General features: G+C 47.1%; 3 protein-coding genes across 4 annotated transcripts in view; 2 read left to right on the top strand and 1 right to left on the bottom strand.

The window, feature by feature from the left end:
- Window positions 1–15,298, bottom strand: part of SYN3 (synapsin III) — a 415,136-nt gene that overhangs the window by 274,757 nt on the left and 125,081 nt on the right. The window lies entirely within an intron of this gene.
- The window catches only part of TIMP3 (TIMP metallopeptidase inhibitor 3), a 59,294-nt gene that overhangs the window by 37,393 nt on the left and 6,603 nt on the right, over window positions 1–15,298 (top strand). Inside the window, exon 2 of the mRNA XM_021687387.2 lies at window positions 6,997–7,079. Coding sequence (XP_021543062.1) covers window positions 6,997–7,079 — 83 coding nt within the window. The remainder of the gene's footprint in view (window positions 1–6,996; window positions 7,080–15,298) is intronic.
- LOC110577916 (adenylate kinase isoenzyme 6-like) lies at window positions 12,199–13,532 on the top strand. Its single transcript, XM_021687388.1, has one exon. It carries the CDS (start codon window positions 12,912–12,914, stop codon window positions 13,428–13,430), a length of 519 nt encoding a protein of 172 aa, XP_021543063.1. The 5' UTR covers window positions 12,199–12,911; the 3' UTR covers window positions 13,431–13,532.

Raw genomic sequence — 15,298 nt, 5'->3', positions numbered from 1 at the left:
CCCGGACTGAGCACTGTGGAGGTCGCGGGTGACCTTGATGAGAACTGCTTTGGTGGCGTGAAGGAGGGAGCTCAGGTCACGGCAAGAACCTTTCAAGGTTGGCATTCATCCCCCTGACCTAAAAGCCAGGATGGGAAGTGACTTGCCCAGTGTTACATAGTGACAGGGCCCTGACTGCATCCAGGTCCACATGCTCCATGCCTGCTCATTCCAGTGTCTCATGGCCACTTCTCCAGGGGTTTTCCTGATCTGAACTTTCAGCCTCCAAGTCTTTGTAGAGAGGCTTTAAGGCGTGGTGACACAGGGGCTAGAAACCAGAAGGATTGGGTAGGGCAGGCCTTCAGGTGTCTGCCCTCCACCCTTCATTCCTAAGGCCCTTTCCTCAAACCTGGACATCATCAATGTGTCCCCAAAGAGGCGAAGGTGACTGGAGGTGGATACCAGAGCTCCTCGGGGGATGAGGAAATGCTGGATTGGATCTCTTGCTGTCTTCCTCTGATTAGCACATTTCAGAACCTTCAAGTAATCACCATCAGCAACCTAACAGTATATCATCTGTTTAGCTTCAGGGTTACAAAGTGCCTTTTTACATATATATTGTCTCATCTAATTAATCAGCCTAATTAACTTCAGACCCACAGTGTTGTGAGAAACCTCAAGGATCGTCAGGTTTTGTGGTTTCTAAGTTATTTTATTTTCTTCCTTAAAAGCCTTGCTGGAAAGCACAGTATGCTAAACAGATGATATTCTGTTCTACTACTGATGGTGATTACTTGTAGATTCTTATTACCAATCAGAGGGCACGTGTGTGTGAGTGACTGGGACAGAGTGGTTGGGTGGTTAAAGGGATGGGGGTCACTGGGGACTTATTAGGGAGGCCTTCCTCCTAGGGACCAATCCACCTCTCTGATCTTTAGCAGAGCAGACAGCGAGGGTGGGGAGGTGCAGAAAATTATGAAATGTTTTGCAATCAGTACAAATCCCATGAAAAGGCTTCAGGCAGTCTGCTTTCTTGGGGGACCCACCAATTTTTCTTCCACTGGGAAGCAAAACCACCCTCAGGGTACCTGATCTTTGTAGTTGGAAAACAGGGACAATAATAGCCATCTCATAGAGTTATCATGAGAATAGAGCAAGAGAGCATGCATGCACTGCTTGGCACATGGGAGGGGCTTAATAAATAGTTGTTGCTATCAGTGTGTTCTAGTCCCTCCCTCTCCTCTAGACTTACTGATGTGATGTAATGAAATGCAGGGAGCTGATGGTTAACGAATGGGTGGGCAGCTGGAGGAGCAAGGGAGCCTGGCTCTGCCCTCTTTGGATAGGCTAAAATGCAGGATCTCCATGGGGCACAAGACCAGGGAATTGCCTAATGGGCTGAGCCAGATGGGCTGTGGGCCTGCCTTGCTGTGGGTCCCTTGCTTATTGTCTTTGTCATGAGCTCTCGGCCTTAAAAAGGCCCGAGTGGATGTCAATCAGGAAATAAACATCAAGTGACTATCAGACACTTCCCGACCCCTCTTTTCCTCCAAGTCCAAGTCCAGGAAGACAGGTGAGCCCACAGTCCAGGCCTTTCTGCTTACCTAGATCCTGCCTGCTAGGGGCCCATCAGAAGAACATTCCCTTCCCTGGGGTTGACACTAACAGTGACTTCTGCTTTTGGAGAAATTCATCCTACCTGCTGGCCAGGTCTTACCTACCCTTGCTCTCCTCCTAAAAACCATACCTTAAGTCAGCAAAATCATTCTAAAGGGCCTTCAGAGAGACAGGAATGGGACAGAGTGTGTGTGTGTTTGTGTGTGTGTGTGTGTGTGTGTGTAGGGGGGGTATGTGTATATACTGAAAGTATCTCACTCACGTGGTGGCTGAATCAACTCCTCTACCATAGGGAGGATCTGTAGTGCTCTCAACAGAATCCCAAGATCTAAGATGGGCAGAATCCATGGTCTTAAGTTGGTATACATTAATTCATTTAAGGGATCCTTGATCCAAAACTCAGCCAAACTTTGCATTCCAACCTGCTAGCAGGAAAGTCCAACCATCAGATCGGAGTAGAAAGGTCTGGTTTGATTGAAGGTGGTTGTATGAGAGGTGGAAGGAGAGGGTGAGAGGCAGGGGCTTTCTCGTGGGCATCCTGTCCCCTCTGAATATGCTGACGAATTGCAGATGTGCAACTTCTGGACATAGCAGTAAGCTGCACTGGAAGCTGAATCTTGTTTGCCACTGGAATTGTTTTTGTTCAAAACTTGTGCTGCTTATGGTCTACATTACTATGGATGGAGGTGGGGGCAGGCAGCACACAACTATATTTCTGGAAGGGATGTGCCTTGTTTCTCTTGTTTTTGCAAGCTCTTTTTTTTTTTTTTTTTTAAAGATTTTATTTATTTATTTGACAGAGAGAGGCACAGCGAGAGAGGGAACACAAGCACGGGGAGTGGGAGAGGGAGAAGCAGGCTTCCCGATGAGCAGGGAGCCCGATGCGGGGCTCGATCCCAGGACCCTGAGATCATGACCCGAGCCGAAGGCAGACGCTTAACGACTGAGCCACCCAGGCGCCCCTGTTTTTGCAAGCTCTTACTAGCCCTCCCCACAAAAATTTTAAAGAAAGAAAATTATATAGAGATATACCTTTACACCTGGATCCTCAGGTGTATGATATATTTAAGAGGGCCCTACATATATTTACAGGTCTATGTGCCAATTACATAAGCACACATAGCCTGGTCAGTTTCTTCTTACAGACTTTTAAATTAAAATACTGTTTACTCTGTTTTCCTTTGACCTCCATACCCGTGGAAGCCCAGGTTCCTTTCCCAGGAGCCAAGAGGCTCCAAGACTGAGATTCAGGCTGTTCGTCATTGCCCCTTTCCCTGACTGGTGCTTTCAGACCTTGGACACTAGCCTTCTAGCCATGAACTTTTAAACTTTGTCTTCCCACTAGCTGTGCTCTGTGGAGGTAGGAAATGGAACTTCTATTTCTCGTCATCACCCCCACCAGCACACCAATCCAGCTCACACCCATGTCGGTTTAGCTGCTGGGGGACACTGGGTAGACCACGTTCTACCCACGAACCATGGGGGCCACGTTCCAGCATGAAGGAGAAGAAAGAAAACCTTTGTCTAGCCCAGCCCATCTGTAAAGCTGCCTTCTAGCCACTACACCAAGGTGGCGGGAACAGGCCAACATGCTGCCAGCTCTAAGTTTGGAAACTGTCTTCTGTTGTTGTTGGAGAACCGTGACCTTCCATACCTCCCCTGTCCACTGTGGCCCCCAGGCCAGCGAATACTTGGGAGCACCGTTATTGCCAAACAAGAAAGTACAAAATAGCACACATTTGCATTGCAGAGGAGAAACCGAAGCAAATAAAGACATATTAATTCACAGACCTAATGGGCGGTTTGAGGTTGGCTGGTGTTTTTACTCTGGAAGGGCTTTGTGAATCTCTTTGAGAGAGCAGAATATTACTTAATTTTAGTTCAGTGTAGGGCAGTTTTGTTTTTATAAAGAAAACACTGGTGTGGCCTCTATGCTGGGCCTTCTCTGCCAGACTTTCTGGACCATAACCACTTGATCAAGGTTGGTCCTGGTGGGCTGCTCTTGGATTACATGGGGGTGATGAGATAGGACAGGTCCCTGTGATGAGGTGGGTGCTCCAGACTTAAAAACACCTCGTATGTTTGTTCTGACCAGTTTACATGTACTCCCCCACCTCTCCCCGAAATTCTGTGTGGCCAGATATTTTGAGGAGCTTGCCTTTCTTCCCCAGAGAGAACCCCTAGGCCTTAGCTTATGGTGTATGTTAGAAGATAAAGATACTCAGACAAATAACAATAGAGGTCACTGGTAGGGGTGGTATTCTAACAGCAGTGACAGCAAACACTCCGTTGTCAGTCACAAGCATGAGGGTTATGAGGAATTGCTATAAATTAGGAAACGAAGACACAGAAGGGTTTAATGACCTTCCTAAGGTCATGTGGCACCACTGCTGGGATTCGAACCCAGGCAGTCAGGCTCCAGAGCCCTGGCTCTTCCATGCTCTTCCATGCTCTGCCATGTTGCTGCTCCACTAGAATTAGGACATGGCTTGTAAGCCACGTGATGGGCACTGGGCCAAGACAATCAGAAAGATTTAGGAGAAAGGAGGTCGGGGACACAGGTTTGCCTGAGGCCGCACGGTAATGGTGGAACTGAAACTCAAAAGTGGCTTCCTGACTACAGAAACTTACTCCCATTTCACTGAACTATTCTCAGATGAAAATGTTCCAAGCTCAGGCCATTTCAGGTAAGGAAGGAATTGGCTCGCTATGTGTGCAGAAGCTTCCAGAAGTACCTAGCTTTATGGGACAGGTCTGCTTATGACATGTTATGTCTAAATGAAGTCAAGCCATTTTTGAGCCAGGAAAGGGTAGAAGTTGCTATTTAAAGAAATCCCTTTTGCGATTTCTTCCCCCCTAAGGCAAAGACTCACTTGCTAGTTTACCTTCTATGTTAATGAAGCAGCAGAGGATGGAGCCAAATCAATTCAGGAAGAATCAATAGTAGAGTCCTGGCAGATATGCTCTCTGCCCAACAGTTAAGCTGTTACAACCTGACTGTGGGAGTTACTGTAGAGGAAATAGTCCCTGGGCCTCTGGGAGGCTGGCTCCCTGCCGAGGATGCTGCTACAAAGTTAGACACAGAGGTGGAGGCAGAATGTTGAGGGAGCTTGGCCTGGAATCTTGCCAACCGCTCGTTTTTGCAGCGGACTTGGAAACAGCCACTCGCCTCCTCCCAATCTGAGCTGAGTCCGCTAAATTGCTAACTTCGCCAATGGGCTCTGTGTTTTACCCTCCCTGGTAAGAAGGTCTGGAGGGGCTATTGATTCATCTGGGTCTTGACTTCATGTCTGACTGGAAGAGTGGGATCCAAACTCATTTGGGGAGGAACAGGACAGAATCCAGTTGGGGTGGCAGAGATTGGTTCCTAATAAAGGTTGTTTTGTTTTTTTTAAAGATTTTATTTATTTATTTGACAGAGAGAGACACAGCGAGAGAGGGAACACAAACAGGGGGAGTGGGAGAGGGAGAAGCAGGCTCCCCGCTGAGCAGGGAGCCCGATGCGGGGCTCGATCCCAGGACCCTGGGATCATGACCTGAGCCAAAGGCAGACGCTTAACGACTGAGACACCCAGGCGCCCTGTTTTGTTTTGTTTTAATTTAAGAGATTAGAGTCAATGAATTGAGAAACATGGTGGGACGTCCAAAATGGGGAAGGATAATGGAGCTACCAGCATGGGCAGGAGTGTGTGTGTGTGTGTGTGTGTGTGTGTGTGTGTGTGTGGTATTCTGTTTAACAGACATTTATTGAGTACCTACTCTTTTTAGGGGCTAAGTACAACTAGAGGTAAGAAAGAGTGACAGGATCTTAGAGCTTGAAGAGTTCAGCTTGTGACTCAAAGCACGGCTACTATACATGTAAAATCCATTCCATTCTGGGCAAGGTCCTAGCATGAGAGCTTCCAGACCCCCTTTTCTTGCCAGTTTTTGTTATTAGATGACTTTTTTTGGGTTGAGCCAATGAACACAACTTCTCTGTAATTTCTGAATTGTCTTTAAGATCTGTCCATTATTCCTCCATGTGTGAGTTCTATAAAATATCTGAAGACAGCTACTGGGTGCTTCTTCTTCACATAAAATACAAAAAGAATGCACAGCCTCTTATAATCTCAAAGTAAATCCATCCCTCCTCTGTGTTCTCACTGCATGTAGTAAATGCCTATCTTACAGGCTTCCTCACATTGGTCTAATAGTTTTCCTGTTCATAGTCAATTGATGTTTACTAAGCAACTCCTTTCTGCCAGATGTTGTACTAAGAAATTTCATAAGATCTTTGTTTAATCCTCATTCCAATTCTTTGATGTAAGTAGACTTACACTCTCTTTACAGAGGAGAAAAGTGAGGTTCAGAAGAGGAAGTGGCTTTAATTCTGTCAGTTTCCTTGTCTGTATAATGTGGATGGTGATATTTCCCTTGTAAACAGTCTTGAGGAGTAAATAAATGAGATGTACTACTGCATACAGTTGGCATGTGATAAATGGGAGCTACTTTTAATGGCAGCAATCCTTCCATGGTCAGCCCATGCCATTTTTGGTGATGATGATGATGATGATGATGATATCAATAATGTTCACATAACATATACTATGTCGGAGACACGGTGCTGAGTTTCACATGCATTATCTTACCTAATCCTTCCAATTCAGGAGATTGGTACCATTATTATCCCGGCTTTACAGAAGAGGAAATTGGAGGCCAGAAACAAAGTTCCTTGCCCACAGTCATAATAGCCATAAAGAGCAGAGCTGGGATTAGAACAGTTCCGTTGGCTCCTGAGCCCCTACTCCCAACTTCTCCCTCCTCAACCACATCCTAACTGAGCTATGCTTTACTGCATAACTTGCCATCCATCTAAGTGCTAGGAATGAAGGGCCCCATCAGAATGCTGACCGGCCATGGAGAGAGGCTGGGATGCATTGCAATCCTGCAGGCCTGTCAGGACTCAGTGAATGTATGCATGCAAAGGAGAGCCCCAAATGAAGTAGCATTCAGGAAGAGGTCCTGGTGGAAAGAGAATAGGTCTGGGAGACCAGGCAATTGTCAGATGGACAATGGAGGGATGGCAAGAGGCTCTAAAAAGAGCAGTAGATTTTGGATTATGGTAAAACCAGAGTTAAGAAACTCCTCCAGGGGTGAATGCAGCCTAGGAATTTCCAGGGTTGGCAATTGTGAACATTTGGGATAATTAAGTTGAATGATGACTGCCTGCCTTCTCGACTCCATTCCTCTCCCACCCCCCAGTGTCTCTCTTCTGAATTCTTGCTTTTATAAACACAATCATCTACTCAAGTTAGCCCAGAGGTATAAAGCAATTCCAGGCACCCAATCTGAGATGTGGTCCCTGATGTGGTTCAAGTCTCCCTAACCTCCTTCCTGTCTATATCTTGCCTTTTTCTGCAGTGATCCGGGCCAAGGTGGTAGGGAAGAAGCTGGTGAAGGAGGGGCCCTTTGGCACGCTGGTCTACACCATCAAGCAGATGAAGGTGAGTGACAGAATCTGGCTCCAGGAGAGCTCTCGGGTTTTTTGGCAGTAGAGTCCTAGCGAGGGGAGGCAAGGTGGGTGTGCGTAGCCCTCCCCACTGCTGGAAAGGGCATTGCTGAGGCAGAAGAAAGGGATGGCAGGGAGTGGGGGGAATGTGGCTGCTTCACCCTAGAGCCAGCGCAAGTGGAGTCCCTCAGAGGCCATTGTTAAGAGGCTCGACTCTGGAACCAGACGGCAGATGCCTTGTTCCCTGGTAACTGCGAGACCTTGGCCAAGTCACTGTCCCTCTTTGGGTGTCAATCTTCCCACCTGTAAAATGAGGGGATGGGACTAGTTTGTCTTACAGGCTCTTCGGAGCTCTCAGTTTTGAGTTGCAAAATATGCAGTTGCTGAGATTACAATTTATGTTTAACTCCTCGAATCTTTACACTGAACTTTGGCTGATCACAGGAACCTTATCCTGGAGTAGGAACTGCACCCTCTTTCCCTGTTTTCCCAGAGCTTGCATCCCAGGTGGTTAGCACCGTTTACTAAGCATATTCGTACACTGAACATATTCCTGAGCATATTAACATTATGAAGCACACTAAGGAAGTCCACCTTACTACAAAGAACATCAGATTTCAAACCTGCAGAACCTGCTTACTTGTCTCGGTTCTACACCTAAATAGCCTGCTTACCTTGGAATCCCCCCTTTCCTGGGCCTCCATTTAGCCACCTGTTAACAGTGCAGGGTTGGGGGGGTGCACGGGTGGCTCAGTCGTTAAGCGTCTGCCTTCAGCTCAGGTTATGATCCCGGGGTCCTGGGATCTAGCCCCGCATCGGGCTCCCTGCTCAGCGGGGAGCCTGCTTCTCCCTCTCCCACTCCCCCTGCTTGTGTTCCCTCTCCTGCTGTCTCTCTCTCTCTGTCAAATAAATAAATAAAATCTTTAAAAAAAAAAACCCAAAAACCAAAAAAACAGTGCAGCGTTGCGCTTAATGCCCCTAAGAGCTCTTCTTAGCTCAGGCATTTCAGGATTCTAAGTGCCCTGGGACACGTGTGGTGTTACTTCCTTTTTTTCTTTATTTTTTTTAAAAGATTTTATTTATTTATTTATCAGAGAGAGAGCGTGCACAAACAGGGGAAGGTCCAGACAGAGCAGGCAGAGGGAGAAGCAGGCTCCCCTCTGAGCAGGGAGCCCGACATGGGGCTCGATCCCAGGACCCTGGGATCATGACCTGAGTCAAAGGCAGACGCTTAACCGCCTGAGCCACCCAGGCGCCCCTTTGTGTGGTGTTACTTCTAAGCAAGAGCTGCTTTGGGTGCCAGAAAGGGGTACTTATGTTTGCCTTAGCATAGAGGGCTGGTACTCACTCACCCCGAATAGCTCAGCAGCTGGTCCATCACCCCACTTTTCTAAGCACCTCCCTATGTGCAGCACCCTGTGCCAGGAGCCATGGAGGCCACGAGAAAGATGGGACTCCTATGTTAAGGAAGTATAGTCAGGTCGGGAGAGAAGACCCAAGACACATGTGCACGACTAATCAGAAGTTCAAGATGGGGTATGCTCAGGTCCAAGTGGACTGCCAGCCCTTTTACTCACTGCCCATATTTGCATCCCCAGAAACTAGAGCAGGACCTGGCTCGCAACAGGGACTTGGTGGATGTTTATCCATCTAATGGAGAAATGAGGGTGAGACTCTACTGGCCTGAAAACTCCCCAGAGGAGACAAGGCTTGACACTCAGGTAGAACTGAATGGGGGTAGTGATGGCCCATGGGTGGTACCCAACCATCCCAGAGGCAGACTTCCAGGCCTCATTATTCCTGCATCCTAAGGCCTGAGGTTTGATGTACTAAATTCATAACCTGTTGCTTTGGATTCAACTTTAGAAATATCCACAGCCTTCTGGTTATGTAATGTCCAGAGTCAGCCCTGGCTAGGTGCCCTTGGCTGCCCAAGCCTGGTCATGGGACCAGCTTATGTCTTCAGACAGCCATGGGGAGAGAAGAGTGTGGAGGGGGGAACCAAGAAATCAACAACAACCAAAGAAACCCCCACTGTACAGCCCCTGGCAGCCAGTGAGCAAATGCCAAAGCATGTTAGACAAAGCAGAGGTTCAGGCAACACTCCCTCCCCCACGCCGCCCCACTCTGGAACAACTCATCACAGTATGGACACTCTGGCCAGCAGATCTGAGGGAACAGCTGGGAGACAGTGGTTCCTAAGCTTGCCTAGCTTCCCTGCTTCTTTTGGGGCCTGGACACCAGGGTGATCAGAATGTCCCATTCCCCCCTCGCTGGTGTCAGGCCAGCCTCTGGGGGGTTGTTTGGAGGTCAAATTACATTTGTTCATGCATCAGCTTCAGAGCACACACACCCACTCCCAGGCCGGTGGCATCACACTATCCATTCGCTATCTTTTACCCGGATTCATGGAACCAGGGTGTAGGGCACTGGAAAGTAAAATTCCTTGTTTTACTTCTGACACAGGCTCAAAGGGGAAATGACTTGCCCAGTCATGCATTTAATTAAAGACAGATCTGGTTTCCAAACTAGGGTGCTGGGATTCCTTCCCAATCCTGTGTGTTCTTTACATGGCTCCCCAAATCTCCCTGCCATCTCGCTTTGATCATCAATCACTATGTAATGCCTTTTTATTAACTCTGCCCCTCCTACCAGCCAAATATTAGATAACTCGTAGAAGGGTCATTGCCCTTCTGTCCTGAGAGGCCACTGAATTCTGCTGGTCTCCAGGGAGCAGTCTGCTAATCAGGTATGGGGTGTAGGGACTGGAGTAGTTCATCTAACCTTCCCCTTCCCTTCCTCTCTCCTTCCTTCTCACTCTCTCTGTGCTGAGCACTGTGCTTCAGGCTGGGGATACCCAGATAATATTTGTTATAATGAATATAAGACTCTATTCAAGTGATATGTACCAAGCTACTGTGTACCAGGCATTCTGCTAAGCCTTTGCATGGATCAGACCTCATAACAACCCTATGAAGTAGATACACATTATCCTCTAATTTACAGGTGAGGCAGCCGAGACCTGGAAGGGTCATGTAACAGTCAAGTTCATAGGACTAGAAAGTGGCAGACGCCAGGGAAGCTATAGAGCCTTTGCCAACAGGGAGATTACAGAGCAGTGGAGCTGCGGGCTGATTCATCATTCCTGCCCCCTTGGGGCCTACCCCACCCCATTTGTATGTAGTTCCACAAGGGAACAAAAAGAGGTTAGCTTGGGTTTGTTCGTTTGTCAACCAGCAGTGTAGCTCTTGACTTGCAACATCCTGCAAAGGGTGCATTGAAAACTCTGTGGGAGAGAAGGAGGAGAGGCCAGTAGAGGCGAGCCTGCATGAGTTTTGGCACTGGTCCCTAGGTGGCTTTGTTCTGGTGGATTAGAGTCTACCCCAGAGAGTCGGACGGGGTGAGCAAGGGCTCCCTTAGAGCAGAACTAAAGGAGCTCGGAGAACATGAGAATTTGAGCCTCCCTGTCTCACCTCCCCCTCTGTCTCAGAGTTCCCACCTCCTCCACTCGAACTTCTCACCCAGATGAAAGGCAGGCAGACCCTCTCCCATATGCTAATTCCAGAACCTCTGGTACACGTTACAGGCAGAGACGCACGCACAGGTGTGTGTGGGGGGGAGTGTACGAATGTTAAGGGAGCTTATTGCAAACTCAAACGTGGGGACAGCTGGAGCAGTTGCCAGAATTGGTCACTCTAATCTGTCGGGACCTTATCTCCTATCGGGACCATGAGAAAGCAGTCCGCTCCGCCAGGAGCTGCAATTTGTGCAGTGGAGACATGCTCCCAGGCTAGCACGGCAGGGGACAGCATGTGGGGAACATCATGTCCCAGCTGGTCCTGGTGGGGGCGTTCCATGGGAAGGCCCACTGGTCATGTGCTTTGCATGTCCTGACTCTGGGCAGGACAGATTTGCTGGGCAATTGGAATGCTTGGCCCCTGGGGACTTCCTTCAGTGGTTTGTCTAATCAAATGAGCACTATTGCAAGGTCTTGCCTTTGAAGCTCCAGCTGGAAGCCTCTCTGACCCTCCAGCCCACAGGGAGCCATTCTCCTTCTCATTGCCTGTAACTCTTTCTGGTCTGGGGCTCTCAGCTAGCCCTCAACAGAGAAGGCCTGCATCCTCATGTGCTCTGCTTTTCTCTTATAGAGAAGGAAAAACTTTGGTTGCACTTATCTCAGTCTAGTATCTAATGTCTCTGAAACTCAGTTGCTTGGTCTGCAAATGCGAATAAGTTGTGGGTTTAAAGGAGTTCATGGTGTAAAGCAGCATCCAGCACAGTGCTCATCTTCAGGCATGCTGGCCGTATTTGACAGGATGGTGATATTTCATGCTGTCAATGCAGAGTGAAAACCAGGCATTCCATAAGAAATATTCAAAGCCCCCAGATTCAGAAATTTCCTTCTTAACACTATTTCTCCCTTCACCCCAAGGGAAGCTAAATTCTTCAAACTCTTGTGTACATGCTACCAAGAGGGGAGGCCCAGAGGCTTATAGAGTCCAATGTGGTGTGTGTCTACACACGACAGAACATTATTCAGCCTTAAAAAAGAAGGACATCTTGGGGCACCTGGGTGGCTCAGTTGTTAAGCATCTGCCTTCAGCTCAGGTCATGATCTTGGGGTCCTGGGATCAAGCCCCACATTGCGCTCCCTGCTCCGCAGGAAGCCTGCTTCTCCCTCTCCCACTCCCCCTGCTTGTGTTCCCTCTCTTGCTGTGTCTCTCTCTGTCAAATAAATAAATAAAATCTTTAAAAAAAAAAAAAAGGACATCTTGTCATTTGTGACAACACAGATGAACGTGGAGGACATTATGCTAAGTGAAATAAGCTAGACACAAAAAGACAAATACAGCATAAGCTCACTTTTACATGGAATCTAAAAAAGTTGAACTCACCATTGAACTTCTCACAGAAGAAGAGTAGAATGATGGCCACTAGGGGCTCGGAGGTGGTGGAAAGGCGGAGATGTTGGTCAAAGGGTAAAAATTTTCAGTTCTACAGAACTAAGATGAGTAAGGTCTGGAGATCTAATGTACAGCATGGTGACTATAGTTAATAATACCATATAGAATACAATAAATTTGCTAAGAGAATCACACACACACACAAGGTAACTCTGGGAGGGATGGATGTGTTAATTACCTTATTGTGGTGACCATTTCACAATGTATACAGACATCAAAACATCATGTTTTATGCTCTAAATAGATGCATTTTTATTTGTCAATCACACCTCAATAAGCTGGAGAGAGAGAGAGAGAGAGAACACAACCCACTTAATATGAAGTTCCAAACCAGTTTTAAATCCCTGCATTAAGAGATAAGGTTGGGCAAAGGGATATAGAAAGAAGAGGACCAAAGCCTTCCCTCTGCCGATATGAATTCAAGTAGAACTAGTTTTAAGTTGACTTTTACTGAATGTTGTGCACCAAGTACTATTCTAAGTCATTTAATTCTCAAAAACACCATATAAAGTAAATACTTTGCCCCATTTTACGGGTGAAGAAACTGAGACCCAAGGAGTTTAAGTGGCTAATAAGTGGCAGAGACAAGGTTCAGACTGGCTGGCTGTCTCCAGAACCTGAGTTCACCATTAATCCTCCAATGCTTTGACTAGATTTGACTGTGTTTTCCAATTCTGAAAGTCTTATGATTCTCCGATGTCAGGGCATTACAAACCTATCATGACCCTCCTAGATTTGTCAAACCAGTTCTCAGTCTCTATGAATATAGACCTAATGATACTTGCAGGGTCAATATTTAGGTCAAGATGGGATGATTATAAAGAAAAGATAACGAGACGCCCGGAGCCAGTGAGGTGAGGACCATGTTGCTTCTGAACATCCTGCTCACCGGTACACCAGGGGTTGGAAAAACCACGCTAGGCAAAGAACTTGCATCAAGATCAGGACTCAAATACATTAATGTGGGTGATTTAGCTCGAGAAGGGCAGCTGTATGATGGCTATGATGAAGAGTATGAATGCCCCATTTTAGATGAAGACAGAATAGTTGATGAATTAGAAAACCAAATGAGCGAAGGTGGAGTTATTGTTGATTACCATGGTTGTGATTTCTTTCCTGAACGCTGGTTTCATATAGTTTTTGTGCTGCAAGCAGATAACAGTGTATTGTACGAAAGACTTGAAACAAGGGGTTATAATGAAAAGAAATTAAAAGACAATATTCAGTGTGAAATTTTTCAAGTTCTTTATGAAGAAGCATTAGCATCCTACAAGGAAGAAATAGTACATCAACTGCCCAGCAATAAACCAGAAGATCTAGAGGATAATATCAATCAGATATTGAAGTGGATTGAGCAGTGGATCAAGGATCATAGCTCTTGACTTATAAGACTGGCCACTTTACAACCACTCTTGTTATATCCCTGCCATAATGAATAAATTGTCCAGTTATCAGTAAAAAAAAAAGAAAAGAAAAGATAACGAAATGGGTACAATCTGCTTTATCATATGGTTAAATTCAGAATTGACCCTAAAAGGCAGCACTGTGCTTGTTCAGACTCATCGTTCACAACACATTAACGTTTTGATTCTGCATGCAAGCGCTACAAGCCATGTTGAAATCAAGATTCCTTCAAATTCAAAAGGAGTGAGAACTCAACTGAGCAGCTGAAGTCACTGGACCCTACACGGGGCCTTGATCCTCACTCATGAGGCAGAGAGGACACGAAGGGGAAAGACTGACAAGGTTGTACTGAGGCCCTAATGGCATGGGTCCGAAAGACCTGGAGTGGGGACCGAGTTGAAACACTTGCCAGCAACTCAAGAAACAGCCACAGCAGAGGAGAAGCTGCTGGGCACAGGAAGGAGTGTAGGGAATGTTCTCCGAAGGCCACGCTTGATGGCACGCACACAGCAGTGCTCTTAAGCATGGTTCCTGTTAAAGCCGGAGAGGCACCATCCATCACTGAGGAAGTGGGGGGTACGTTGTGACCCGCCCCTGCTCCCCCGCGGCATAACTGAAAACCGAGTGTGGACAGCAGTTCTCAGAGCGCTTGGCTGCGTTTCCTCATTCAGCTGGTGAGCCTCTCGGGAGAAGAGGGTTAAAAGAGAGGCCAGGTAAATTAAAACCATCTGCACTGATGGTTGCACACAATTAGAACAGCCTTCCCCTTAAAAAGGCAGAGGCTCCCAAACGCTGTGGGTCCAACAGACCCTTTATGATGGTGGAGGTCCTTGTGGACCACGTAGCCCCACCAGCCAGTCCCCACTTAAAAGAAAAATAAGGAGAAAACCCAGCCCGTTAGTGCAAATGGGAGACACTTAGATGAGACACCAGTGAGGTGATGTCTGGCTTTTTATTAATTACCATAAGTAAATTAATAACCCATGTCAGGAACTAAGGGAGAGACACTGTCCTGTTGTAAACCCTTGGAGACCACCAGCCATCTAGGTAGGGCCCAGGTGCTCTGAGAACCAGGGGGATAATGGGATTGGGCCACAACTGGTGCCCCCTCCTACCCTCGCCAGCTCACACAGTTAACAGAGTTTTCTCAACAGATCTGAACCCACGTGAGACTCGTAGTCTTGACCTTGAATCCCCAAGTGGGTTCAGCCTCGTTATGTTCACACCAGTGGCTCTGAGCACGTGCAGATATAAAGAAGGCACAAGAGCCATAAACAGCATTTGCCTGTATCAGAGGCCCTTGGGCATGAACTTGTGAGGCCACAGTGAGAGGCAGCACAGGGTAATGGTTAGAAGAGCATGGACTCTGGAGCAGATCCTCCTTCCTGGAATCCTACCTCTGCCATTTGCCAACCGTAGGGCCTTAGATAAGCCACTTTACCCATCGGGGGTTCAGCCTCCTCATCTATTAAACGGGCATAAATAGTTCCTGTCTCACGGGGCTGTCATGGGGATTAGGTGGGTTAATATTAGAGGAGGATTTCTCAACTTCGGTACTACTACTATTTGGGGCCAGATAATTCTTTGCTGTGGGGGCTGTCCTGTGTATCATAGGATATTTAACAGCATCCCTAGCCTCTTCCCACAGATGTGAATAGCAACCACCACTGCCTCCCATCTGTGACAATCAAAAATGTCTCCAGACATTGCCAGATGTCTCCTGGGGTGGGGGTAAAATGGCCTTCAGTTGAGAAACACTGTCTTAGATTATGTTGTAGATAAAAATGGCCAAATATCAGCATTTTTATACACTGCAACATAATAATTATAAAGTGTTTAGTTAAAA

The sequence above is a fragment of the Neomonachus schauinslandi genome, chromosome 5, assembly GCF_002201575.2.
Source record: "Neomonachus schauinslandi chromosome 5, ASM220157v2, whole genome shotgun sequence".
Taxonomy (NCBI): domain Eukaryota; kingdom Metazoa; phylum Chordata; class Mammalia; order Carnivora; family Phocidae; genus Neomonachus; species Neomonachus schauinslandi.
The sequence above is the reverse complement of the archived record's forward strand: the minus strand, read 5'-3'. Positions and strand labels throughout refer to the sequence as shown.